The 26,489-nt window shown below is 39.9% G+C and overlaps 1 protein-coding gene across 1 annotated transcript; it reads right to left on the bottom strand.

Annotated features, from left to right (window-relative positions):
• Positions 1 to 24,107: 24,107 nt before the first annotated feature.
• Positions 24,108 to 26,163, bottom strand: Fshb (follicle stimulating hormone subunit beta). The gene is made up of 2 exons (XM_050147167.1): positions 26,005 to 26,163; positions 24,108 to 24,338 (listed from the first exon to the last, which is right to left on the bottom strand). Exons 1-2 carry the CDS (start codon positions 26,161 to 26,163, stop codon positions 24,108 to 24,110), a joined length of 390 nt encoding a protein of 129 aa, XP_050003124.1.
• Positions 26,164 to 26,489: the final 326 nt, after the last annotated feature.

Raw genomic sequence — 26,489 nt, 5'->3', positions numbered from 1 at the left:
CAGACTCACTACAGGCTTTCATTTTAGTCTTCAAAACTAAGATTTCACAACTTCAGAATTCTTTTTAACCAAGTGGCACAGACTGTAATTGTATAGGCTTTGGGAGCCTAGTAAATAACACATTTGGATTTTATTTTAAGATTACGGACTCATAATGCATTGGGTGTGTTTAGCTTCTTTTCCCCTTTCTTTCTTATCAAATGACTCACTTGAAGCCTGACTCACCAGGAATAAATTTAAAACATAAGTGTCCGTGGTTAGGTCCCTCAGCCCATGTTTCCAATGTTATCTGAAACTTCATTATAAAACAAGTTAAAGTACATGAAGTGTGAGGTTTATCAAACTACCCGGGCAGCTGCCACTCAACCTCCACAAGCATCAACTGGCGGTCAACACGTGTCCCCTTTCACCCACTCCTCCGCAGTCACTGCCTTCGTAAGACTTGTACTATGGATTTCTTTTATTTTTGAGATTTGTTTTTATTATGATTATGTGCATGGATGTGTGTGTGTGGGGGGGGCAACATGTGCCCATGAGCACAGGTTCCCATGGAGTCTAGACATGGACATCTGATTCCCTGGAGAAAGAGTTACAGGCCATCGTCACCTGTCCAACCTGGTTGCCGGGAACTAAACTCCAGTCCTCTGTAAGAGTAATGCTAATTCGGTGCCAGGCTGGGTCATCGTCAGAGAAGCTTCTTCCTGCAGCAGGTGGGGACAAAGGCTGAGACCCACAGCCAGACATTACACAGAAAGCGAGAGACCTTGGAACACTCTATCCCAAATGGGATAGCTTTATCAAATCCCTACTGTTGAGCCCCAGGGAGGCCTGGGGAAGAGGAGGTAAAATAATATCCTTTGCATATGTAATTTGGCTTCCAGTTTAGTACTTATATTTGATTCCAGGATGTGTAAACAAGCGAGTCTCCGCATCTATATCTGTTTATTGGGCTTTTTTCTTGGGCTGTTTTCCTTATGTTTGTTTATTTTGTTCTACTAACAAAAATGTTCATTTGCATTATATTGTATTTCATTATTAATAAAAAGTGTAATACTGATCTTAATTGATGAGCCATCTCTCCAATCCATAACATGCAATTCTGAAAGTTAGGAAATCAGTAAAACATAAGTATCACACTATAAGTACTATAAGCAATGATTAATGTACAAATAGATGGGAAATATAAACACAGGTAATTTATCTTTCACCTGGTATAAGATTTGCTTAGATCTATATTAGAAATAAATTTTAAAGCTAAAGCTATAACACTTCATAAAAGACTGTAAGAGAAAATATTTGCAAGATACAGAAAACAACTTTACAACTCTGTAGTAAAACACCTTTAATAATGAACTAGGATTTCAAAAGACGCATCAACATATATAAGAATCGCAAATGAAGAAGTGAGAAAGAGGCTCATCTTCCTTGGTCACCATGGCAACACATTGTTGCCACTACCTGGCAGGCAGAATGGCAGCCACAGAAAAGACTGTAAGCACACATGTTGCTGAGGGTAAGGAGCTTGTGCATCATTGGGAATGAAAAATCATGAAACTACTTTAGAAAACAGAGGAGCAATTTCTTGGGTATTTAAAAATAGCAGTTCTAGCCACATGGCGATGGTGCATGCCTGACTTTAGTCCCAGCATTCAGGAGGCAGAGGCAGACAGATCTCTAAGAGTTCCAGGCCAGGTCTTCAAAGTGAGAGAGCCAGGACTGTTACACAGAGAAACACTGTTTCCAAAACAAAAACAACAACAATGAAAAAAGCATTCCCTAGTCATTTAGGTTATCTAAAGCAAATCAAAGAAACAAGTTCACACAAAGCCTGTACAAAAAATGTTGATAGTAGCACTACTTAAAACATCCAGAACTAGAACTGAATTGTCCAGATGGTAAAATGATAAACAAATTGTGATATGTGATACTGGAATAGTACTCAACCATAGATAAGAACATGAATTCTTTGTCGTTATTTTTTTTCTGTTTGTATTTTTTCAAGACTGAGTTTGTTTGTGTAGACTTGACTGTCCTGGAATTCACTATGTAGACCAGGCTGGCCTCAAATTTACAGAGATCCACCTGCTTCTGCCTCTCAAGTGGTGGGATTAAAGGGGTGTGCCATCCACCTAGGAACATACATTCTTTCAATGAATTTACACAATGAATATGGAAAGTTCTCTGAAAAGAAGCTACATAATAAGAGTATATTCTGTATTATTCCATTCGTATGCTATTCTAGAAAAGATAAATACATAATGCAACAAGCAGATCAGTAATTGGTCAGCACAAGGACTCCAGCAGGCATTTGACTTTGTGAGAATGTGTGAGACCTTTACAGTTCTGAAGATGTTTATATCCTAATTATCATGAACTACATATTCTTCAAGATTTATTGAATTATACAGCGTTGTGTAATATTTGCTTACACTGTGTGAAGATGTGTTGCTGTGATTGGTTTAATAAAGAGCTAAACGGCCAATAGCTAGGCAGGAGAGTATAGGTGGGACTTCCAGGTATAGAGAAAACTCTGGGAAGAAGAAAGGTGGTTTGGCCAGCACAATTCAGGGGAAACAGGATGGGCAGTCAGAGATGAGGTGATAAGTCACATGGCAGAATGCAGATTAAAAAGTATGGGTTACGAGAGATAGTTGTAAAAGTCGAGCTTTCATAATTGGAAATACGTCTCTGTGACATTATTTGCAGGCTTGTGGTCCCAACAATAACCTACTACTACACTATACTTATATTAGGATGATAGCGGTTAGTAAAACAGTTTAAGGCCTTTATTTCCAGGAAGTTTATATTCTTTTCTTTGCCCTTTATAGCATGTGGTCTCAAACTAATAGAGACATTTGATAATCCATGCCAAATCTCCCTGTAGATAGCGGGCTTCTTGGCTGTCAAGATGACTGCTTGCTTCATGTGTCTCTCGCTGACACAGAAAATGGCCTCTCTGGACTGCTGTGGCAAACCCCAGTGTGGTTCACAGTGCAGAAGTTTACCTTCTCACCGTGATGGAGGCCAGAATACCAGGTCATGTTATCAATGGGTTTGACTGTTGGGCACTCGCTCCTCCGTTTGTAGATGGATACCCTCCGACTTTGTCTTCATGTGGTTCTCCCTATGAACCCACATGTGGTGGTTTAAATGAGAAATGTCTCCCACAGACTCATGGATGTTATTTGGGGGTGTGTGTGATGAAACTGTCAGGAAGTGCAGTCTTACTGGAGGAAGCACATTACTGAAGGTGAACTTGGAGAGGTTATAGCCTTGCCCCACTTCTGATTCACTTTCTCTGTGTCCTGTGTGAGGCTGGAGAGGTTGGAGATGTGATGTCTCAGCTTCCTCCTGTGGCCATCTGCTGCCATGCCTGTCCTGCTATTATGGACTCTCCTGGAACCAAAATAAAACCTTTATTTTTATCTTTCATTTATTTATTTGTTTTGGTAAATTGCTTTTGGCTATGTGTTTTATAATAGCAATAAAAAAGTAAGTGATCTACCATGGTACTTCTTTGTGCCTGAATTTCTTCTTATTGTCATGACAACATCAATCAGAGTGAGTTGGAACCCACCCATAGAAAATAATTTTAGATCCATTATTTCTTTAAAAGGCTTATCTCCAAATACTCTCATATCTTGAGGTATGAGGGACTAGGCTCGAAATGTGAGTTTTGGATGACACACCTCAGATCATATGGGTGTCTTAGTTAGGGTTTCTTTTGCTGTGAAGAGAAACCATGACCATGGCAACTCTTATAAGTGACAACACTTAACTGGGTGGCTTACATTTTCAGAGGTTTAGTCCATTGTCATCGTAGTACAGCATGGTGGTTTGTGGAGACATGGTGCTGAAGAGGCCTATGTCTTATCTGTTAGGCAGCAGGAAATGATCTGTTTCACTGGGTGTAGCTTGAGCATTGGAGAATTTAAAGTCGACACTCAAAGTGACATATTTGCTTCAACAAGGCCACACCTACTGCAACAAAGCTGCACCTCAATATTGTCAGCCCCTTTGGGGTCACTTTCTTTCAAACTATCGCATTTAGGGATAACATGTAGGGATAACAGGCCTACGCTAGCAGTTCTGGTTTAACTCTAGGCTCCTCCTTCTCAAAGAAGTTACTGTGGTGCAGACTTAAGGTCCTAATACTCGGGAGACAGATAGGAGGATTGCAAGCTAGAGGCTAGCCAGGTCACTCTGCAAGACTGTCTCATCATCATTATCAACAACAACAAAATAAAAAGGAAACACTCCTGATTTCCATAAATAGTAAGTAAATAAGTAAATAAAATAGTTGATCGAAAACAAGTTTTCCTATGAAAAATTTGCATGCATCACCTCCTTGCATGCTAGCAGAGCACCTGTAATAAAATGCAAATGCTTGCCTGCCTGAGTGACTGGCAGGCTTGAAAGGATTCTGTCTTTCTCCTGGTGTGACACGTACCAAATGAGGATAGAATTCTGTTTTCTTAAACTATTCCGGGATAGGTTTACCTTTTAACTCTTTTCTTTTTTAGATCAAATTCAGAATTTTAGCACATGCTATGGCAATCTTTCTGGCTTCTGGAGCCTTCACACAACCCACTTTGCTGAAGAAAACAATTGATTTCTTAGAAGGAAATGCGCTATTTCCTTGTGCAAACTCCATTTTAACTCTGCAAATATTTACGATGAGGAGGGAGGCTCATTTTCGCAGAAGCACCAGAACGCCTGACTGTGGCTTCATAAATCTTTGGAGTTCTGTTTGGTTTTGATTCATTTTGCAGAAATGTTAAAGGGAGGGAGTTTGCGCCTCTTCATTTCTCAGATTATGTGGCTTGTTGACATTTGAATTTTCAAAATATCAAGGATTTCTCCAAAGTGATTCATCTGAGTCAGGTGCCTGCATGTCCCCCTTCAGGGATGGTTGCTGATTCAGAACTGAACGATAAAATTAGAAATGCCAATACTTTTCATTCAGCCTGCCTTAAAATGTCTGTCCTTTCAGTTGTTGGCATTCTAGTCTACAAATTAATTTGATAATTAAAGTTGGCACAAATGACTTATTTGTGCTTTCGTTATATTCTTCTTAACAAGATCGGCAGAAGCAGGCTAATAATGTGTGCACCAGGGAGCGACAGCAATCCCGGACTCTTGCCTTTTAGGTACCCAGGTCACGATGTCGCTGTCATTCACTCCCTAAGCAATGTGGGTTGTAACTTGGGGTGTTTGGACTTGTTGGACTCTATATGCTGATCAGCAGGCTCACATATAGAACAACCTTGTAGAGCGCCTGTCTTTCCCAGCTTGAAGTACTTCAAATTTACACCTCACTTATCACATCCAACCATGACTGGACAGCCAAGGCTTCTGTTGCTCTTCCTCAGAATGGAAGGAATTCCATTCTGGGACTATGGATGGTTGAAAAGTCCCTGCCCAATAGCCAGTCCCAGATGGCTGTGAAGGGGCTGGGGCTGGACATGTCGGTCGAGCTTTGAAACTTTTCTCCGGAGTGATGTGTTCCACTTCCTCCTATAGTCTATAACCAAATCTAGACTTATGGCCAAGCCTAAGTTCAGAGGTGGGAAACCCAGTTACTGATAAAAGTTAATATGGTCAATAGAGGATGTGGGAAGTGTCTTTCAACTCTGGAAGCAGATGCATCTCAAGCCCATTGACAGTGGCTATGAGAGACATTTGCCTCAAAGAAAAACACCTAGTTTGTAGCAAGAATTGATGATTTTTTTATGTATGTGCTTTTAATGTTTTTAGTAGTATATATTTTTAGTGATACTTTCGGAGAAATTTTTATTAAGATAATTGTAGATGTACATGTGGGTATGTGAAATGATATAGCAGGATTGTGTTAGTTAGGATTTCTATTGATATGATAAAATACTATGTACAAAAGCATCTTGAGGAGGAAATGGTTTATATCAGCTCATGTGCTCTAATTGTAATCAATCATGAAGGGAAGTCAGGGCAAGAAACCTGGAGTAGGAACTGAAGCAGAAACAATGGAGGAGTACTTGTTTGCTCAGCCTACTATCTTATAAACCCGAGGACCATGTGCCCAGGGGTAGCATCACCCACAACAACATAGACCCTCCCATACTTATCACTACTTAAAATAGTCCACAGACTTCCCTACAGGCTACTCTTATGGAGGTATTTTCTCAATTAAGAATCCTTCTTCCTAGATAATACTGGCTTGTATCAAGTTGACATGGAAGTAGCAAAACTGACCCTCATAAGCATAGAAACACATCACAATTCATTATAACCTTTATTTATTTTCTTGTTTCTCTAATATCTCATATTAATAGCAATATCTTAATATTGTCCAAAGCACAGTCCAAACTTTAAAAGTCTTTAAAAATGCTAACCTTTGGAAAGTTTTCTTTAAAACATCCAAAATCTAACTTCTCTTTCAAAGTCCAAGCTGCTCTAAAATACCCAAGGACTCTCAAAAATATCCAGAAATCTCCCTAAATATCCAAAGTCTCTTAAATGTGGGCCCCAGTAAAATAAAAGAAGATATCTTACTTCAAGAGTGAAGAACCAGGGCACAATCACAACCAGACCAGGGCAAACCAAGGTCCAACAGAGGAAAGCTCAGGGCAGAGTGAGGCTCATGATCTAGGCTCCCAGGGGTTCACAACACACACAGCACATCCCCTGGGCCCAGAAGACCTCTGCCTGACAGATGCTGCTGTCTGTGACAGCCATATCACAGCACTGGTATTTCCAGAATCCTGGGGTCTCCACTGCAACTGGGCTGCACCTCAATCAGTAACATCTGCTAGGCTCGCTTCAAGAGCTCTGACCATGCCACGTAGTGCCAGTCCTCACCTTCTCTCCACGACCCCCTCCCTCCTGGACTTCTACTGCCACTGAAGCTGTGCCTTTACCAGTGGCCTATTCCAGCCTCTCACAGTGCCACGCCTTAGCTTCTTTCCATGACTCCTTCATGCCTTCCAAAACTGGTGTCACTTAGGAAACTCTTAAGCTTATCTCTGGTCCATGGCTTCTGTGTTGATTGTAAAGAAACACTTCCCAGGAGATTTCATATCAATAAAGCTGCTCTCTTATTCACCACCACTGATTTCTCAGCTCCAGCTAATCAGCACTGATTGTACCAAGAAAACACAAGTTTCACTCTAGTGCTTCTGGTCTCTTAGTAATCACAGCTGATTCTTCAGTTCCAGCCGGCCAGAGCCACAGATTTCTTAATTCAAAATATTAAACATCCTTGACAGAGTCTTTAAGAGACTCTCAAAGTTCCTCCTGCAGCATCACACGACAGGCCTCCATCATCTGCGTTTCTCTCAACATGGTTAGCCTCCTTGCTCCCACAGAACAACCTACTTGAGCTCAGATTACTCAGCAGCTTTTCCAGCCTAAGTTCAAATGCTCTACCAATCCTCTGCAAAACAGGTCTGTCATAGTAATATTCCATGAACCTGGTCCCAACTTCTGTCTTAGGGTTTCTGTTCCTGTGATAAAACACCATGACCAAAAAGCAAACTTCATTTTAGTTTATATCTCCCAATTGCAATCCATCATGAAGAGAGGACAGGGTAACAAAGGCAGGAACCCAGAGGTAAGAGCTTACACCAAGCAATGGAGAAACGATGCTTCCTTACTTGCTCTTCACACCGTGCTCAGCCTGTTTTCTTATACTATCCAGAATCATGTGCCCAGGCGTGGCACCACCTGCAATGGGTTGGCATCAATCATCAATCAAGAAAATATCCTACAGACATGTCTGTATGTAAACTGTAGGGTAAAAAAAAACCCTATAGGTAAAAAGATTAAGGCATGTAGTTTTAATTAAAATTTGTCCTTCCCAGATAATGCTAGCTCATGTCAGGTTGAGATAAAACTAGTCAGCACAGGGATCTTGTATCCAATTTACCCCATTTTCCTAAAACAATGTTCTGCAAGACAATAGTGTAATATTACAACCAGAACACTGATACTGATATACACCTGCCTTCTTTGGAGTCCCATTATGTAATCTTATCACTTACATGCATTCTCCTACCATCAAGGCATTGATCACTTTTAATATCACCATATATGACTTTTTAATGTAAATATTTTCATTCAGAATCAATCTCTGGTGATCCATCTAAGTTGCTGAATTTAATTTATGAATATTTTTCTTTTAAAAATCTTTATTTTTAAATTAAAATATAATTATATTATTTCTCATTTCTCTTTCTTCTTTCTCATCACTCCCACATAAATTTCCTGCTTTTTTCTCAAATTCATGGCCTTTTTCCCTTTAATTTACACACACACACACACACACACACACGCTACTCAGTCTGTTCAGTCTAGGTGGAGTGTGTAGTATGCCTACCCTCCATTTTCCCAGTATTTTTACAATTGCCTGTTGAAAATTTTCTGGCTTATATGAAAGCTGCTTTGAACATTTGTGTTTAGGGTTTTAGATAAAAATAATTTTTTATTTCCCTGGCATAGAGGCCCAGCATTGGAACTGTTGTATAATGTGCTAATTGCATGTTTACTATTGTAAGAGCTGTCCAACAGTTTGTCAGAGGATCTATACCATTTTACGCTCCCACTAACAACGTGTGAACAATTCACCACATGTTTGCCAGCATTTAGCTTTGTCATCATCTTATTTTAGCCATTCTGGTAGATGCATACCTATGAACGTGGTGACAGCTCATTCTAGTGTCAGTTTGCATCTCCTCCTATCTAATGAGTTTAAACATCCCTTGACATGCCCACACTTTATTATTATTATTATTGAAGATTGAGCATTCCTTCCATAGTTTTTATATAAGTTCTTTGTCAGGTACTTGATTTATAAATATTTTCTGCTCAAACTTACCTATTCTTCCTTTTAACATTATCTTCTCAGGAGACAACTTTCTAATGTTAATCATAACTGATATATAAATTTATAAATTTTTCTTTTTTGCTTTTATTTATTTATTTGGCTGGCTTTTATTTTTCTCATTTAATTAAAGATAAATTATTTTCACCGAGTGTGGTGGTGCACACCTTTAATCCCAGCACTCCAGATGCAGAGGCAGGAGGATCTCTGTGAGTCTGAGGCCAGCCTGGTCTACAAGACCTAGTTCTAGGATAGGTCCCAAAGCTACAGAGAAACCCTATCTTGAAAAACCAAAAAAAAAAAAAAAATTCCTTTCTCATAGAATATATCCTGATTATGGCTTTCTCATACTTTACTCCTCCCAGTCCCTCCCCACCTCACCTCCCAGGCATATTCACTCCTTTCTGCTTCTCATTAGAAGATAACAGGCTTTTAAGTGGTTAACAAACATAAAAATTAAAATATAGTCAGATGAAGCAAAAACTATTATATCAAAGTTGGCCACGGCAACCCAACAGGAAGAAAAGAGTCCCAAGAGCAGTCACATGAGTCAGAGACCCACTTGTTCACACATTCAAGAGTCCCATAAAATACTAAGCATAATAATATGCAGAAGTCTGGTGCAGACCCTTGGAGGCCCTGTGCTTCCTGCTTTAGTCTCTGTGAGTTCAAGTAAGCTTTGCTCAGTTAATTTAGAGGGCCTTCTTATCCTGGTATACTCTCTCCCCTCTGGTTCTTACATGTTTTCCCACCTCTCCTTCTGTGGGGTTTCCTGAATTCTCAGGGGGTGGGATTTAGATGGAGACATCCAATTTAGCGAAAGTCTCTCTTACTGTGTGTAATGTCTAGCTGTAGGTCTCTGTATTTGTTCCCATCTGCTGTAGGAGGAAGCTTCTGTGATGATGACTGAATCAGAGTATAACCGAATTATCATTAGAAAAAAAATTTTTTAGGCCAATAGTATTTGGTTTTACCCTAGATCTCTGGGCTGTCCAGTCTTTGGCTTCTATCTTCTGGAGTGGACCTTGAGTTAAATTTAACATTGGTTGACTACTCCCACAAACTTTGGGCCACAGTTGCCCTAACATATTTTGCAGGCAGGACAGACTGTAGATCAAAGGTTTTGAGACTGGGTTAGTGTTTGTGTTTCTCTTTTGGTATCCTGAAGGGTACCATCCTGTACCAATGAACATAGGGATGAAGGCACCAGGTTGAACTCTGCATGTTCAATGAGTTGTATGGTGTTGTCTTCAGCAATGGGGCTTTACTGCCAGTTTTTAGAGTCTTATCAACAGGTTGGTTTTGTTTAGGAATTTCAATGGGACCCCTTTGACCAACAGCTTAATTGGATTTAACCCAGGCCTAGTACTGGATGCTTTGTTTGATGACAAGAAATGGCCAATTGTGACTCTGTTTCCTTCACTCTTTGGAGACTTCATTAGGATCATCTTCATATATTTTAAAAAAAATTTCCACTACATTAGGTTTCCATACCACTTCTCAAATGTCCCTCAATTCTAGTTTTTTCCTCCTGCATTTCCTTCCTTAACCTCATCTTCCCTCCCCCTCCTTAGTTGAATCTCTGGTTCCTGTTGCCCTACCCCCAGTCCTCCCATAAAATCTATTCCAATTTCCTTACCTAGGGAAATCTATGTATGTTCCTACCCTTACCAGTCCCTTCTTCTATATCTAACCTTTCTGGGTCTTCAAATTGTAACTTGGTTATTGCTTATTTAATATATAATATCCCCATATAAGTGAATGCATATCATATTTGTCTTTTTGGTTCTGTGTTATCTCACTCAGGATAATTTTTTGAGTTCCATCTGTTTGCCAAGTTTCATGATTTCATTCTTTTAAATAATTGAGCAATACTTGTATAAATATACCACATTTTCTTTATTTATTCTTTTGTTGAGAGACATATAGTTTCTGGATATTATGAGTAGAGGAGCAATGAACATGGTTGAGCAAGTGTCCTTGTAGGAGGAAGCATCCTTTGGGCTCTGTGGATCAAATTCAGGTAGTCAGTCTTAGTGGCAAGCCCCTTTACCTGCTCAGTCACCTAAACAGCCAATATAATGGTCAGTTTTAAGCTGTAGGTGTATGAGCTGTGTTGCAGATGTATCAGTTGGGATTGGACTCTACAACTCCACATATTTGATTGGTTGTAGTTTTCTGTAATGACCTCTGTCTGTTGCAAAGAAAGAGAAAATTCCTAGATGAGGGAGAGGACAGCATTTATCTGTGGGTTTGAGGACACTTAGGATGTACGTAGAGACTGCTAAATCTGTCACAGGTCTAACTGCACTCTTTCAAGGCCTCATGTTAGCTGCCATTTTGTAGGTGGAGACCGTTCGTTTCCCGCCTGTCAGAATGTGAATAATCACACAGAAACTATATTAATTACAACACTATTTGGCCAAAGCTTTTGCATATTTCTAGCTAACTCATATCTTAACCCATTTCTATTAATCTGTGCATCACCACAAGGCTGTGGCCTACTGATAAGTTTCTTGCTGGCAGCTGGCATCTTTCTCCTTCAACAGCTACATGGTGTCTCCCTGACTCTGCCAACTTTCTCTCTATATTTCTGTTCAGCTTTCCCACCTAACTTTACTCTACTAAGCCATTCACCAAAATAGTTTCTTTAATAACAATAGTAATAAAACATTCAAACATACGTAGGAGCATCCCACGACAGATGTAGGTAGGGATTATGCTATTTAATAAAGTGGTAGTTGTGGGTTCTCCTCCAAAATCCATGACTTTGCTTTTTGTTGATCAGGAAAAAAGTGATCTCAGGAAGTGTGGTAGTATTACTGGACGTATTCAATGCCAGAGGGAGCTTGGATCACAGGGAAGAATGAACCCACCTGTGCTTGAGTTGCATAACACAAGCCTGGGCCCCAAGATCTGTAAAAGCATAACATTACTCTAGTCCCAGGATCCCTGATTTAATTTTCTTTTTACTATCCTCCTTCAGAAGTTTTCCCTTTGACTATATCTTATTTCCTGATTTTATACTTGTGCTTAGCAAGGAAGGACAGAGAGAATTAAATCTATATTACCCTGTCTAGATCAGAAATGATTGCATTTCATTAGTTTAATTATTAGATCATAAATTCTCTGAAGGTAAGATTTTTCTTATATTTCCCAGTGTCTCTTATAGTCCTTACTATAGTTTCTAGCATATTGGAGCTTTCCAATATCTATTTGTAGTTCAAGTGGGGATATTTATAACTGTGAACTTTCCATTGTCACAAGCTTACATAACCACGGGGTTAAATGTCCATTTGCCATTGTTTTCATATAAAATATAAATCTCTAATTATTATTTAATGGACATTTCTGTGTCAAACATCAAATCAGTTTTCATGTTATAGCACAACTATTCATAGCATTTTCAGTGTGTCTATATGTTGGTTATATACATTCAACTTTCAGAATTTTTTTTTTAGATCCCTTGTAGATTCTGTAAGCAGAGATTATAAAAATCAATTGTTATGTGAATTAAAAGATCATGTTAAAACTAAATTTGACATTTCAAAACAGATGAAACATTCATTTAGAAAGCTGTAGAAGTCAGAGGAAAATATCCAGAGATTTTGAAAGTCCCTCACAGAGATTGGATCTTAATCACTGTTTTCACCTACAAGTGGATTAGCCATGTGGATTATTTTAACACTGTTGAGTTCACTTGACTTGGTCTCTGCAGGAACTGAGACATCCTCACCTGCTCATCTGGTCTTACTTCACAAATCACATCTAATTATCTTTCCCACAACAATTTCAATGGTTCATTTGCTTGTCTCAGACAATTCTAAAACTTTCCTAATGTAACTTTTCAATGGACTCACCATTGCATATACTCCTATCCCCAAAACAAACCAACAAACAACCAACATCCAATAAACAAACAAACAATCTGGCAGTGCTTATCCAATGAAACAATTGCTTGCTTAGGATCAGGGTCTGGGTACTGTAGTCATCAAGATGTATTTCACCAATGCATTTCTGACATTCCTTTGAATTTTTGGAAACCTTTTGTTCCCTTTTTGGATATCCCTGTTCCAAGTGAGTGGGATGAAAGGTCCATCCTCAGGGGTATCAATGAAAAGAGGGTGGTTAAGTTCAGACATTGCTGCTTAGTATCAGGTCTTGAGCTGGTCCACATGCTCAGATGAATGACTTTGAGAAGAATCACCAGGAACGTAAATAGAAGTGAACATGAAGAACTTGAAGGGGCAGGCATTGCTCCTTTATAGTGTAGTTGTATCATCTACTCTACACACTTAGCATTTGATTTCATCTTGATTTTACTGTTATTTACTCATTACTGTATTTCTTCAGTCACTCATAATCTTCTTGCAAATCAGAACAAAGTCTCATACCCCATCTTCTTTACCATCAATCTATACTAATCTTTCTTTTGATAAATGATATCTTTCTTGCCAGTTCTACCTGTTACTCAAAATAGTGGCATGTTCTTGAATTCCAATGTAATGCTGTTTATTCAGGGTTCAACAAACTGGATCTCATGTTGGAGGGACTATGGTAGCTCTTCAACAAAAAAGACAGTCTTATCATTTGTGAGAACTGTGACTTGTGTTCTAACCTCTGAGCAACACAGAGACTTTCATAACGGAATTGAAGAAATGAATAAAGTCGTGTCTTTTGGGTCAATTTTTGGTTCAGAAAGATTCATTGGTTGCATTCTATTAAATGTTTAGCAAATTACCTGGTTATATGATAAGATGCTAGAGAACAGAACATTCCTATTATATTTACAAGCTTTCCACTGTTGTTCAAGTCTAGAGACTTGGTACAAACAAACATAATTCCACCCACTCAATATTCAAATTTGTGTTGTAATGACCCACCTTAATTAATTTTCTCTGTCTTCTGACTTTAAGTGTGGGGAGCGAATATCTGCAAGATACTCAGTAGGTGTATCTTTGGAGAGATCATTCAGGTATGTGGGTGGAAGCACATTTGAAAGTTGTTTTCCCTGGGAGCATGAGTGATATTGTATTAGGAAACAGGGATAGAATGGGAAGGAGTCATTATGATTATTCAGTTTATTAATCCATAGTTTTAGTTTTAAATTGTACTTGTGAAATGATTTGTTTAAACAAGGGAGAAAAATCCTGAGGCTATAGTATGAGAACTTGAAGGAAGACTCGAAGCTGGCACCATGCTGAGTCTCCTTAATTATGTATAGATTTCTTTCATTTGTTTTGTAGTTTCTATGCTTGTCCTCAACAAAAGAATAAAAAAGAAAAAAAAACCAACACCATTGCAAAACTTATAACAAAACAAAGACAGGAGTGAAAAAGACAGAGTGTCTTAAGGTTTCTCCTGATAAATTTCTGTTACAATCAGTGACAATTCCTTTATCAAATCTCCAGAAGGTATTTCTAGGAAACTCAGTGGATGAAAAACAAGACACACAACTAAAGATCTAAATTCTCGAGATGAAATTATGAATAAAATCTAATTCTTGCCCTTCTGGGAACTTAGTTTGGGAAATTTATCATCAGAAACAAACTTCGAATTATCTCTTGGAGAGGAGGAATGCAGTTTGGGATGGGAGTGGGTGTGCTTGTCTAGACAGAATCAGGGCTTGAGTTCAGCCCCCAGTCCTGAAAGGTTCAGTGCTTACCCCAGCAGCTATTGCTTTTTCAATTTATCTAGAATTGTATGAATAGAGTCTAGCTGGTGGTCACAGTGGAAGACACATTCTATGGAAGAAAGAGGTTTGCACTATGACTCTGGACTGGAAAAGCTGGGTTCCCACATCTGGGAAGAGGATGAAAATCTGTGATAGGTGTATTAGTTTTGAGTCAGCACTTGAATAAATAAATGTTTTAAAGCCACTCAGATTTGTTCTTCCTGTTCTGTAGACTAGAAGGCCAGTACAGTTACTTCACTAAAATAATGTCATTTTTTTTCTTTTCTAGAGACTTTGGAAGATAATCAATTTGACTTTACTTCCCAAATCTTAGGGAGGTCATTCATCTTTATATATAGTTCCTTTCTTAAGGCTTGTGCAAATGTTGGTGTGTGTGTGAGAGAGACATAGATAGATAGGTAGATAAGCAGATAGATAGATAGATGGCTAGGTAGATAGATATAGACACAGACAGAGCTGTATGTAAGTGTGGTAATACACACGTGTGCTTTAAAGTGCACATGTCTGTGAGCATACAGAGGCTAAAGGAGGAAGTGGCTTGCCTTTCTCCCTCACATTATCCTTTGATACAAAACTTCTCACTGAAATTGGAGCTGGTCTGGTGGTCAGAAAGCCGTGGTAATCCTTCCAACTGCATTCCTTCCCCAGCACTGGTTCTACAGGTTCCTGTGTGGGCATGCCTCATTCTTAGCTTTGTGCATGGGTGCTGGAGGTACAAGCTTAGGTTGCTGTGCTTGCAGCACAAGTCTTCTTGCTCACCACAGCATCTCTCCAGCTCCGATTCTTCCATCTGAAAGCTGCAATGGTGTGTCTGACTCCTACACTGTAAATCTTCAGGAGTCAGCTGCAGCATACTTTTCTCTCAAATTTCCTGACATTACTCACATGCAGAAAGTTATTTTTGATAAGAGCTGCAGTATATCCATAGACTCTAGTGTTCAGAGTCAAGGCACATTGAGAGGTCCTTATTCTGTCTATACTTAGAGGTCCACAATAATTTTGAGGAGTTGGCCTATGATTGAATCAAAGACCCTCAATGCAGCCTGGAATTTTACATGCTACAGCTATACACACTATTGCTCTGAACACATCTTGGAGAAAAGGAATGTTTAACTGGCTAGTGGGATAATAACTCTGCTGTGGGCTGAATCTGTACGACCTTCCCCACATTTGTAACTGGAAGCCACAATCCCTAGCAGCCAGCTTTGACCTGTTGCTTTGTTGCGAAGTCCCAAATGAAAAGGTAGCAAGCCAGGAAACCTGTGCTTGCCACGACAGACTTAACTGACACCTTTGTTTTGCACGTGTAGGTTCCAGAGCTGTGAGAAAAACGGATGCTGGTTGTTTGAGCCTGGCAGTCTATGGTGCTTTATTTTGGCAGCCCAAGCCAAGATAATTCACAAAGCTACTTTCTTGTCCTCTTCCTTTTCCACTCAGCGGTCTCTGTGCTGCTGCACGGCTTTTGTTCATTTGTCTTTGTCTCAGCTTTTATTTAAGAAAATAAAAAGGGGCACAGAGCATGCCCAAGGCTGAATGAGAATGTAATGTTTTGTCCAGAAGAAAATTAAATTCTGAGACAACATGCTGAAGGTGATGGTGTGTGAACTAGTGGGGGAAACCGTAATTCCGGAGCTGGTGAAATTGTACTGAAGTGGAGATGCCCTCATTTTACAGGGCCCATGTCTGTCTAGAGGCCATTTCCATTTCAGTTTCCTGTAGGTGTCAGGGGCTGGTATTCCCCACTGTCTGCATTTCTTCCAAACCATCAAGGGTATATAAGTCAGGAAAGAGCTGTGCTGTCCTCTAAGATTGTGGCACCAATAAAAATAAATAAATAAAATAAGTAAAAAATCATAATGTTTTGCTTCCTTTTCTATTTGATTAATTGAACTTGCAGGATGTTAAAGACAGAGATTTGGCCAGGTGGTGGTGGCACACGCCTTTAATCCCAGCACTCGGGAGGCAGAGGCAGGCAGATCTCTGTGAGTTCAAGGCTAGCCTGGTCTAAAAGAGCTAGTTCCAGGATGGGCTCTTAAAACTACAGCAAAACCTTGTCTCAAAAAACCAAAAAAAAAAAAAAACAAAAAAACAAAGACAGAGATTTCAAGTGTAAAATATTAATTGATTTTGGATATAAAACAAACCTTGAGGTAGACATCCTTTCAAAATTCCAGGCTGACCAGAACCTTCTGAACCCAGACCTCCCTAGCAAGACTATAATATGTTTCTGTGTTTAGGAGAAGAAGGGTTATTTGATGATGGATACAGTGGATAAGCTTATATGAAATCTCACTCTAATCCTTGGTGCTAAAGAAACAAGAGAAAGGTGTGTTCCTCATTGGAAGGGCAAGTGCAGCCGGTTTTTTTTCAGAGCATCCTGTACAGTTCCCAGAATTGTTGCATGGGGTGACTGAGGCTCACTCACACTTATGGAAGCTGAAAGTCAAGAAGCTAGCTAAATCCCCCTGATTTAAAGTAGAGGAATAAATAGATCTGCAAAGCCGCTGCTCTCCTCTCTGATATTCGCTCACTATTTCAAGAATTCTGGAGTCTTAGTGGGAAACCCTACACTGCAAAACACCTACCTGAGAAATAAATGATCCTGTGTAAGAAGTTTCTTGGCAGAGGCTGGAGGTATAGTGAAGGATAAGGAAGTGGAAGGGGAGGTCAAGAGAGCTTGCCTGCAGATGTGGAATCCCCATGGCAGTGCCCATGAGGTTGGCGTCTCCCAGTAGAGGTTTCTAGAAGAAAGCATAGGATTGGTCAGCTTCAGTGACCAGATGTGAAGAACATGCATCTTTGTTTGTAATGGTCTTCTTTTCTAATCTGTGCCCATTCCAGAGAGGCCAGTGACCTTGAGGCAAGGGAAGGAAGGGGCAGATGAGGAGAGAGAGCTAAAGCTTCATGTCTCTGGTCCTCCAGGCTGGAGAACCTTTAACATTATCACTGGATTTGAGTTCTTATCATTTGTTTGGGCATCATAAAAATTTCATTGTTAAGAGTAACCACCAAGTCCATGCTGTATGCTAAACTTCCAATCAGGGCAGGGGAAGGGCAGCTGCCAAATTCAAATGGACCATAAGAGAATAAAATAAAGCTGCTTTTAGTATCACATTCCAAGCTTTCTGCTTGTGCAGCATGCCAATGACAATGGCTACTGGACTAAAAGTAGGCTGAACTCCAACAATGTACCAAAGTTTGAATGTATGGATCACCCCCCACTGCTGTTTTCAAAGGTGAATAGCTACTTAGAGCTTTATGGTAACTTTAAAACAGCTATATATGGGCTGGGAAGACATCTCAGTGAACTCCCTGCTGCATAGCCTTGAGGACCTGGGTTTGGACTCCCAGCACTCATGTAAAAGCCACGAATGGTGATCTGAAACTATAGCTCCAGCCTTGGTGTATGTGTAGGAGACAAGCAGATCTCTGGTTTATTAGCCAGCCAGCCTAACTAAATGGAAAAGGTCTGTTTTTTCCTTTCTGATATGTATGTTAATATATTGACAGCAATTTTCTTTTTTTTCCTCTTTTACATTGCATCCTGATCATGGAGTCCCTTCATTCCACTCCTCCCAGTTCCTTTCCCAATCTCCTTCCTTCTTCAGATCCACTCCTCTCCCTATCCCCCCCCCCCCCCCCCCCCCCCCCAAAAAAAAAAGAAAGAAAAGAGCAAGCCTCCCAGGATATTAACAAAAGCCACAAACCCTCACATCAAATCTGGACAAGGCAACCCAGTAGGAGGAAAATGCCCCAAAGAGCAGGCAAAAGAGTCAAAGGCAACCCCTGCTCCCACTGCTGGGAGTCCCACAAGAAGGCCAACTTCAGACCCATATGAGTCCATGTTTGTAACTTCAGTGGATAAGCTCCATTTTAAGGAAACAACCCTGACTCAAAAAACAGGGTGAAGCTTGACCAAGGAAGATACTCAACACTAACCTCTATACACATGCATGTACACAAGCAAACACACAACACAACACGTACTGCAACATAAATATGTATTTCCATGCTCTGATATATACTTGTTTGAAATATTGTAATTATTGTACTTTCCATATTCAACTTCCATTTCTAGGTTAAAATGTTTTTCTACACCCTTTACTCTCCTTCCTGCCACACACTAAACAACAAAAACAAAACAAAACAGAACTAGTTTATTCTTGGTTTATGCAATGTCATGGAAGGGACAAGGTTTGTGTGCTGGTTCCAAAGGCAGCCTGTGCATCCAGCCATCTGCTTTTAATGCTATCCAAACAGCAATGAGAACACTTCAGCCAATCAAATCTTTTCTATTACAGATCGAAACTACAAGACTCCGAAAAGAATTTATAATTCATGCTGGGTGCTTCTGGCACTGAAAGCCTTCCATCCCCTACAGCCACAGCCATTCTGAAGACATAGGTGCTGGTGTATAGAGATGCTTGCAGCCCTTAAACAAAAATACCTTCGTCTTTAGCACTATGATTTTAATTTCAGTCCCACAGTAAGGAATCTTGCTGTTCTTTGTCATCAAACAATTCTGATTGGAAGAGTGTTGTATATTTGATCCAACAGTGTCATTTTTTAAGGGTAACTCACTTCCTACATTTAGTGTCTTTAATTTCAGTTGGTTCTATATGTTCATTTATTATTTTCATCATTTAATCCGAGCTGGTTGTTTAAATATTTGTATATTGCATGATTTGAGAATCAGAGACAATCTACTATGAACTACTTATTATCTATGCAGTGTGGGGGTCTTCCTTTTTCCTCAGAAATTTTTAGGAAGGTATATATATATAAACACCTTCATCTAATCTTACTGTGATTATTCTTGGTACCTTCCTTTTGAGCTCACCTCCACCCCCTTCTCTGGTTCTCCAAACCTAACTAACAGTGGTTTCTTGTTGTTGTCACCTGAAGATTTCTTTTCAGCATTGGTATATGGGATTGAAGACAAATGCTGATGTAATAAAGGCATTCTGGTCTAGATTTTGAAAAATAGCATTAGGATGAAAATACATGTATCTATGTAAAAGAGTCTGCGACACTTATTGCTTAATGGTTTGCATTACCTCCTTTGTGCCTCTGGTTCCTGCTTTCTAAGGACCTAACATCTGTCCATTATGTGTCACCTTCTTTTTCTACACAGGGGTTGAGGCTCTGCAATACTCTCATTTGAAACACTACTATTTCACCTTAGTGCAGTGTGGCTTCCTGACTCCATTGGCTTGCCAACTTGTTATCGGTGGGAAAACCAGGAGGCTTAAGACATAGAGCAGATTGAGACCTCTACCCAAGGTTTCCAGATTCTTCTCTGTCAAAGAAATAGGTCAGAGTCAATGCACTGTCCTGAATTGGGGGGAAGAGTTATGAAGGAAAATTATGCATTCCAGCAGTGTGTGCTGAAAGCCCAGGGTCTCAAACAGCATCTGATGGGCAGGGTTTGATGGAGAAAGGGATTATTTATAGGGAAAGGTAGACAGGGCATTCCAGAACTTTTTAAGATTAGGTCTTACAATCTCCCCCCCCCCCTTTTTTTTGTCCTAGATACGTGGCGACATCAAGTATATGATGGGAATAGGCAATCTGGAGAGGCAGCTAGCATGCGGGTGCTATTATAAGGAGCAGAGATAGGTTGTGGTTTCCTTGGCTCACCATGCTAGTTGCAGCCCAGCCCCTCTTTCCTCTTGAGTAGTCACGTGATGTCTGACTGTAATACAGCTCTGGGGTTGCAGCAGACCGCACTCACTTTGCAGTCTGTCTATTGCATCCCTTTTCCAAACCAATTTCAAGTTGAAGGTAAAAATTTAAATCCCGGCCAAGTGTCACAGTCTACCTGAGTATTCTCCTCCCTTTGCCATCAAGACGCAGTCTATGAAGAAACAGCACTGCACAGATTTGGCATATAGGTTCTGAAATCTTAGGAACAGTCTGTCTCCCCTGTCGCCTTTTTTCTCTCATTCTCTTTTTATTTTCCTTCTACCTCCCTCTCCACCCCCACACTACACTTAAAATTAAAGTACTAATTAATGAATCTATTTTTTAAAAAAACATAAGCTTGTGGTCTAGAGTGTATCTATGAACAACATTACATAAACTAATTTTATACTTGGCTCATGTAGGTTGACATTAAACATTATATTTGTCTTCCTTGAACACTGTGGGCTCCCGAATTAGCTAAGATAAAAATTATTAGGAATAACAGATAAATCTCCAATGACTCAGTGGCTTAGCAAAAGGCAAGTTTATTTCTGATTCACATGAAGTCCTCTTAGAGGGAACAGATGTGTTGGGTGTATGTGGGTCCTCTAGCCCATTGTTTAGGTTGATATAGGCCCTGACACCTTGTATATATGTCTTCCCAGGTTGCTTTAAACACTGATTCTTCACTGGACAACCAGGAAGAGAACCTGATTTCCCTTTGGCAGGGATTTTATGAACAAGACCTAGACGGAGCACGTGCAATTTCTGATATTATTCACCAGTAGAACACTGACATGCTCAAACCTTCCTGGCAGTGAGGGTAGGAAATGTGGATTAGCCATAGTCTAGAAACAAACAGAAAGTGGGTTTGCTCAGCATACAACACTTCCCACCCAAGTCCAAAGGGCTGAGAACAAGCATGAGTTCATTTTCTCCTTCATTAGAACCATCTCTTACCCTCCTTACGTCCACTTCCAAACCCGTGATCTCCAGATGCCAAGCAGTTTGCTCCATAATATCTGGATGTAGATCTTTAGGGTCTGGAAATCTATGAACTAAAAAGAACCTTGTTGTTCTGTAGCTAGTATTGAGTAATGAAGTAGGGAGGGTTTATTATTGTAACTAACCCTGTCACAGCACCTCCTCTCTTCATTAAAATGAAGCAAGAGGGGCATCTACTCCATGGATAAAGGATAAAGCAATGAAGACTCCCTACATGGCAAGCTTTATGAGATGCAGTGTTCTGGTGAAAGCCAGTGGGAAGTTCTATTCTTTTAACTAGTCTCTGGGTTCAGCTGCCTCTTGGGGTTGGGAGAAGAGAGTGGTAAAGAGCTATAGAGGTGATCAGAATTAATACCATGGCCCTCTGCATGTGCTAGCTCAGAGTTAGCTTATATTCTGAAAACGATACAGAATTCAAGCTGTTACTAGACTTGTTCCAAGCTGTGACTGGATCCCTACGAGGCTGTCCAGAGCCAGAAGAGACCCTAATGAGGATAGATACTATGGAACTCAACTGAGTGGTGTCCTATGGGGGCAGGACTCTCCTTGGCACGTACCCCAGAATTTGCAGGTTTTCATTCTTGCCGCTTCAGAAAGCATAGTTTCACTTTTGCATGGAGGTGGAGCAGACAGAAACTTCTGGTTCTTCTCACCAATTTGTTTTGACCTTTAAACAAATCTATGCTGTAAAATAGTTTCTCTCCAGTACAGTTATGGCCATAGTGGACTCCTAAGCACTTGGTGTGTACTGTCTTTCTAAAAGCTCTGTAGACTAGCTACCGCCTCATTAATTTTGAAAGTGATAAAAAACAAGTCTTAACATAGTTGGCTAAGTTGCCCAAGATTATTAGATCGAGTCTGAGGTCGATCATTTTCCAGTTTGCCACACTGTCTTTTTCCAGGGATAACCATGTAGATGTATTGAGAAATTGGTGTGTGATGATGTCGGAGTAAAAGAGGGCTCATGACACAAACCAAGGTTAAAAGAGGCTTTCAAAACAAGCTCAGAAGGCCACAGAGGGAAAAGAGCTTATATATTTTGAGCTGTTGTCTAGAGTGAAGTTTGGTTGTTTGTATCCTCTGTCTGCAGATGTCTAGGATAACCGGTAGTCACACTGGGCCTTGAGAGTGAAGGTGCACTGTAGGAGTTTCTAAGAGTCTTGTTTAGCCAATATTTCTGCCTGGGAATGAGATTAATGTCTTTCTAAGGCATAGTTGAGAGACCATGCTGCTGTTTCTATCATGTGGATGAGCGCAGAGGAAGAAGGCCCTTTCTTTAAAGCAGAGAGAGGGCCCTTGCTAGATATCAAGTCTTTTGATGTCTTGAGTTTGGACCTTAGGCATCTACAACTGTGAGTAATAAATTTCTATTGTGTGTGTCTTACCAAAGACTAACTCAAGGAAGACGGTGATGTTTGCTGACTCACTTCCTGGCTGCAGTTCTTCCATCTCCAACATTTAAGAAATGAATCAGAGAGCCTCCCGTGTCTTCATCCACTCTCAAGTCTATGCTTTCCACAATATTACATGAAATGAGTTCAAAAGGTGACAAGAAGTATAATGACAAAATGTTTTTAGAAATTCAAAAAAATGATATTTAATATTTCCAAGGTGAAATTAGAAAATTTTGTAGAAACACTAGGATTATATTTAAAGATTTTTTTCTAACAATGTTATAAACATATCAACATGTAGGCTATCTGTTTGTATATGAAGCAAACTTTGACTTTTGTAAATATAATTTTTATTACAAAAATAATATTTAAATAAATTACTCCAGCATCATAACTAGGAAGTAAGTACATGACTAAAAGAGTTAACATCTTTAGAAGAATTCAACTCATGATGTGTTTCCAGCGTCTACTTCTCTGAAAGGAATAAAGATTTAGGAGAACATGGATTGGGCAAAGACAAAAAGTAGGGTGTACTAGAAAACAGAAGTTTCCCCTATTGGTTAATTATCTATAGCCATTAATTTAAACAGGTAAACTAAATGCATTTCTTCAATTGCTGAAATTGCGTTGAAACCTACTTCCAAATCCTTACTTCTTGCATGTGAGGAAAAGCTAGCAAGATTACCTATCAAACATCATCACTGTTGATTCCTATGATTCTAAAGGACCCTAGTAGCATTTGATGATTTTTTTAAAGTAATGAATAAACATGAATTAATATCCACAGTCCCAAATTAATTTTTTTTCTTTCCCTTTAAAAAACTTGGTGGCTTGCCTTCATGCTCTGAGCCTGGTCACTTCCTCCTATCTGCATCTTCACAGAGCAACCCACAGATGTTTGATGCGGTCTCAATACCTCACCTGCTTCAGAAAAACTGAATAGCCTGACCTTGCTGGGCCAGCTTTTTTTTTTTCAGCCAGCTATAGGAGCAATTGCCTGCATGGAGCATGTCTGGTGGTCTTCTTTCCCTTAAGGAAGTCATTGAGTTTTCCCGTTAATTCCATGCGGGCTTTCAATTTGCATTCACTTTGTAGTCTCTAACAGATTTAGCGCCTTCACAGACTTGCACCTTCCTTCCCTCCCTCTGGACTCTCGCATGCATCCCTCAGTCTAAAAGGAAGGGGTTGCCCTAGGTGGTTCCTAAGGTGGCTGAAGAGGAAAGCGCTCACAAAGCTCTGAGAAGAGTGAATTAAACTTAGGTAACCAACAGTGTGGATATTGTGATGAGCGGCGATTGAGTCCTGGCCCCACTACTGCCAGGCCTGAGCTCCTCTTCCCTGTCGGGACAATGACACCAGAGGGACTGGTGGTTCCTAAGCCAGTGCTTTGAGCCCCAGGATAGAGCAGACACATTTTGGCTATCGTGGTCCTTCAGGACAAGGGTGGGAAAACAGAAATGCCCCTTGTTCTTTACTCTTTCATTTCACCGAAGGAGCAGTAGCTGGGTCCTAGGCCTCGCACGGTGCAGTCTGTGCTGTCGCTGTCGCACTTGCCACAGTGACATTCGGTGGCTACGGGGTATGTGTAGAGGGAGTCTGCGTGGTGAGCACAGCCGGGCAGTCTTATGGTCTCGTACACCAGCTCCTTGAAGGTGCATACTTTCTGGGCGTTGGGTCTGACTGGGTCCTTATACACCAGGTCCTGAGGAGTTCAGGGAAGGGAGGATTAGGATATACTGTTCTGAAGTTTCCGTTCAGGCTAGTCAAAATGAGACCGTAATTTAATACCGCATGTTTTCACGTTTACCGGTCAAAACCCACAGAGCATCACAGACTACCTAGGAAGTCTGATTCGTTTCCTAATTCTTTCTGGAACATTTCTTTATTGTTCTGGAAGTCTTGCAGAAAATAAAAGTCATTTCTTTCCTAATACCCATGGCCATATCAGAACATTAATTATTTGTCAGAATGCAAAGGAACTTTGAAACTGAATATAGAGGAATGATACATAATAACTTTAGAAATTTAGTTGCCTTTTCATACTATATTAATGACAACTTAAATTACCAATATTACAGCTTAACTCTCAGGAAAGAAGAATACTGTTTGCATTTATAAAATAGTGAAACAATATATTAATATTAAGGCTTATTTTGTTTATGAATACCCAGGGAGATCATTTCACTGATTGTCAGACAACTTTTCTCTTTTCAGTGCTGTTTATGTTCTAGAGTATTAGCTTCAAAGGATGTGTACTCTACCTATAAGATTGTTTTGAAATCAAAAATTGTTCATTCTAGAACTTTCTAGCGGAAAATTTATTTGTGCTGAGGGGAGAAAATGAGGCTGCTGCTCCTTCTGTTTCTGTGGCATGCTGCCTAATCAATAGTCCTGGAAAGGGTCAATAAGCAGTATAGTTAATAGAGTTTGATTGGACTCTTTCATCATTGAATAAAGGGTATCTCATGAGCAAGTTCTGCTTTTCTCAGTCTGTGGTATGAAATTCTACATGAATAACAGGGGAAAATAGGCTAGAAAAAGGAGCAAGTGAGAACTGTCTCTTTACTTGTATTAAAGCAAAGAAGTGGTGTGAATTCAGGCTGGTGGCTTAATGTCTCTGAATCTCCCATCTCTCAATGGCTTAAAAAAGGGGGGGAGGGTTATGTTTGTGAGTTTAAAAAGCCTGCCAGGATTGATGGTGTTTTTGGGTTACTTGTCGGCAGATGTGCAAGCAGATCTCAAGACAATTTTTTTTTTGTTTTGTTTTTTTTTTTGAGACAGGGTTTCTTTGTGGCTTTGGAGCCTGCCCTGGCACTAGCTCTGTAGACCAGGCTGGTCTCGAACTCACAGAGATCCGCCTGCCTCTGCCTCCCGAGTGCTGGAATTAAAGGCGTGCACCACCACCGCCCGGCCCTCAAGACAATTTTTATAAGTGTTGTTTGTGTCTTCAAGTGACATGAATACTTATTTGAAATCATCTCAAGGCCCTAATTATAAAAATTGCCTTTAATAAAATATTGTTGTTCTTTTATGATTATATATACAGTCCTTATTTATATCTCTACATATAAAAATATAAAAAATATGGCATAGAAATATGTTATATTTAGGAATAGAGTCAGTGTATATCACCCAGTTTATCTAATTCTAAGGTTTCATAAGTTCACCCAAATAAAATCCCAGTTTCAGACTGGCATCCTAATTACTAACCCCATTCACAAACTGGCATTCTAATTACTAACCCCATTCACAACACAGATACTATTGATTAGGGAACTTGTGGCTATTGCCTGGGAAATTAAATATTGCTAAAGTGCAGATTCCTCCGACTCGCCTCGTACCCCTCCCCAGCAGAGCACAGGACCTACCCTCGTGTAGCAGTATCCTGCACACCAAGTGGTGTTGATGCTGACACAGAAGCGACATTCTTCCTTCTCTACTGCAATGGTGATGTTGGTCAACTCACAGCCCTGGCAGCAGATTGCTCGCCAGCACCAGAATAGAATGCAGAACCGGATCGACTTCATCCTGGGCTGGGAAGTGAGCAGCTCTGTCCTGTTAGCAATAGAGAAATCCAATAATTAAAATCGATGTGAAAATTGAGAAACAGCCCACTCATCTTTCTCAAACACTCTGCTTGAGCAGGAATTTTTAATTGTTTTGTTTTCTAGACCATTATTCCTCCATTTTTTTGGGAGGGGGGTTGTGGGTGGGATAGGTAAAGGTAGAAACATATAGATCAAAACTTCAATATGATGATTTAACAATGAAACTATTACTATCTTAAAGTGATTATTCTAATCAGGTAATTTGTGATCCTTATATTTGCTTATATCAAAAATTTTTGAAGATT

This window comes from Alexandromys fortis, unplaced genomic scaffold (assembly GCF_014885135.2).
Source record: "Alexandromys fortis isolate MF-2015 unplaced genomic scaffold, M_Fortis_MF-2015_v1.1 scaffold_12, whole genome shotgun sequence".
NCBI lineage: Eukaryota > Metazoa > Chordata > Mammalia > Rodentia > Cricetidae > Alexandromys > Alexandromys fortis.
This window is presented reverse-complemented; position numbering and strand designations above follow the sequence as displayed.

Bases quoted from the DNA above. Each gene is read 5' to 3' on its own strand.
- Fshb (XM_050147167.1), bottom strand. From the start codon at position 26,163: ATGAAGTCGATCCGGTTCTGCATTCTATTCTGGTGCTGGCGAGCAATC. The intron at 24,339-26,004 runs GTAGGTCCTGTG...TGAACTCCTCAG, and splicing joins CAGGATACTGCTACACGAGG to GACCTGGTGTATAAGGACCC.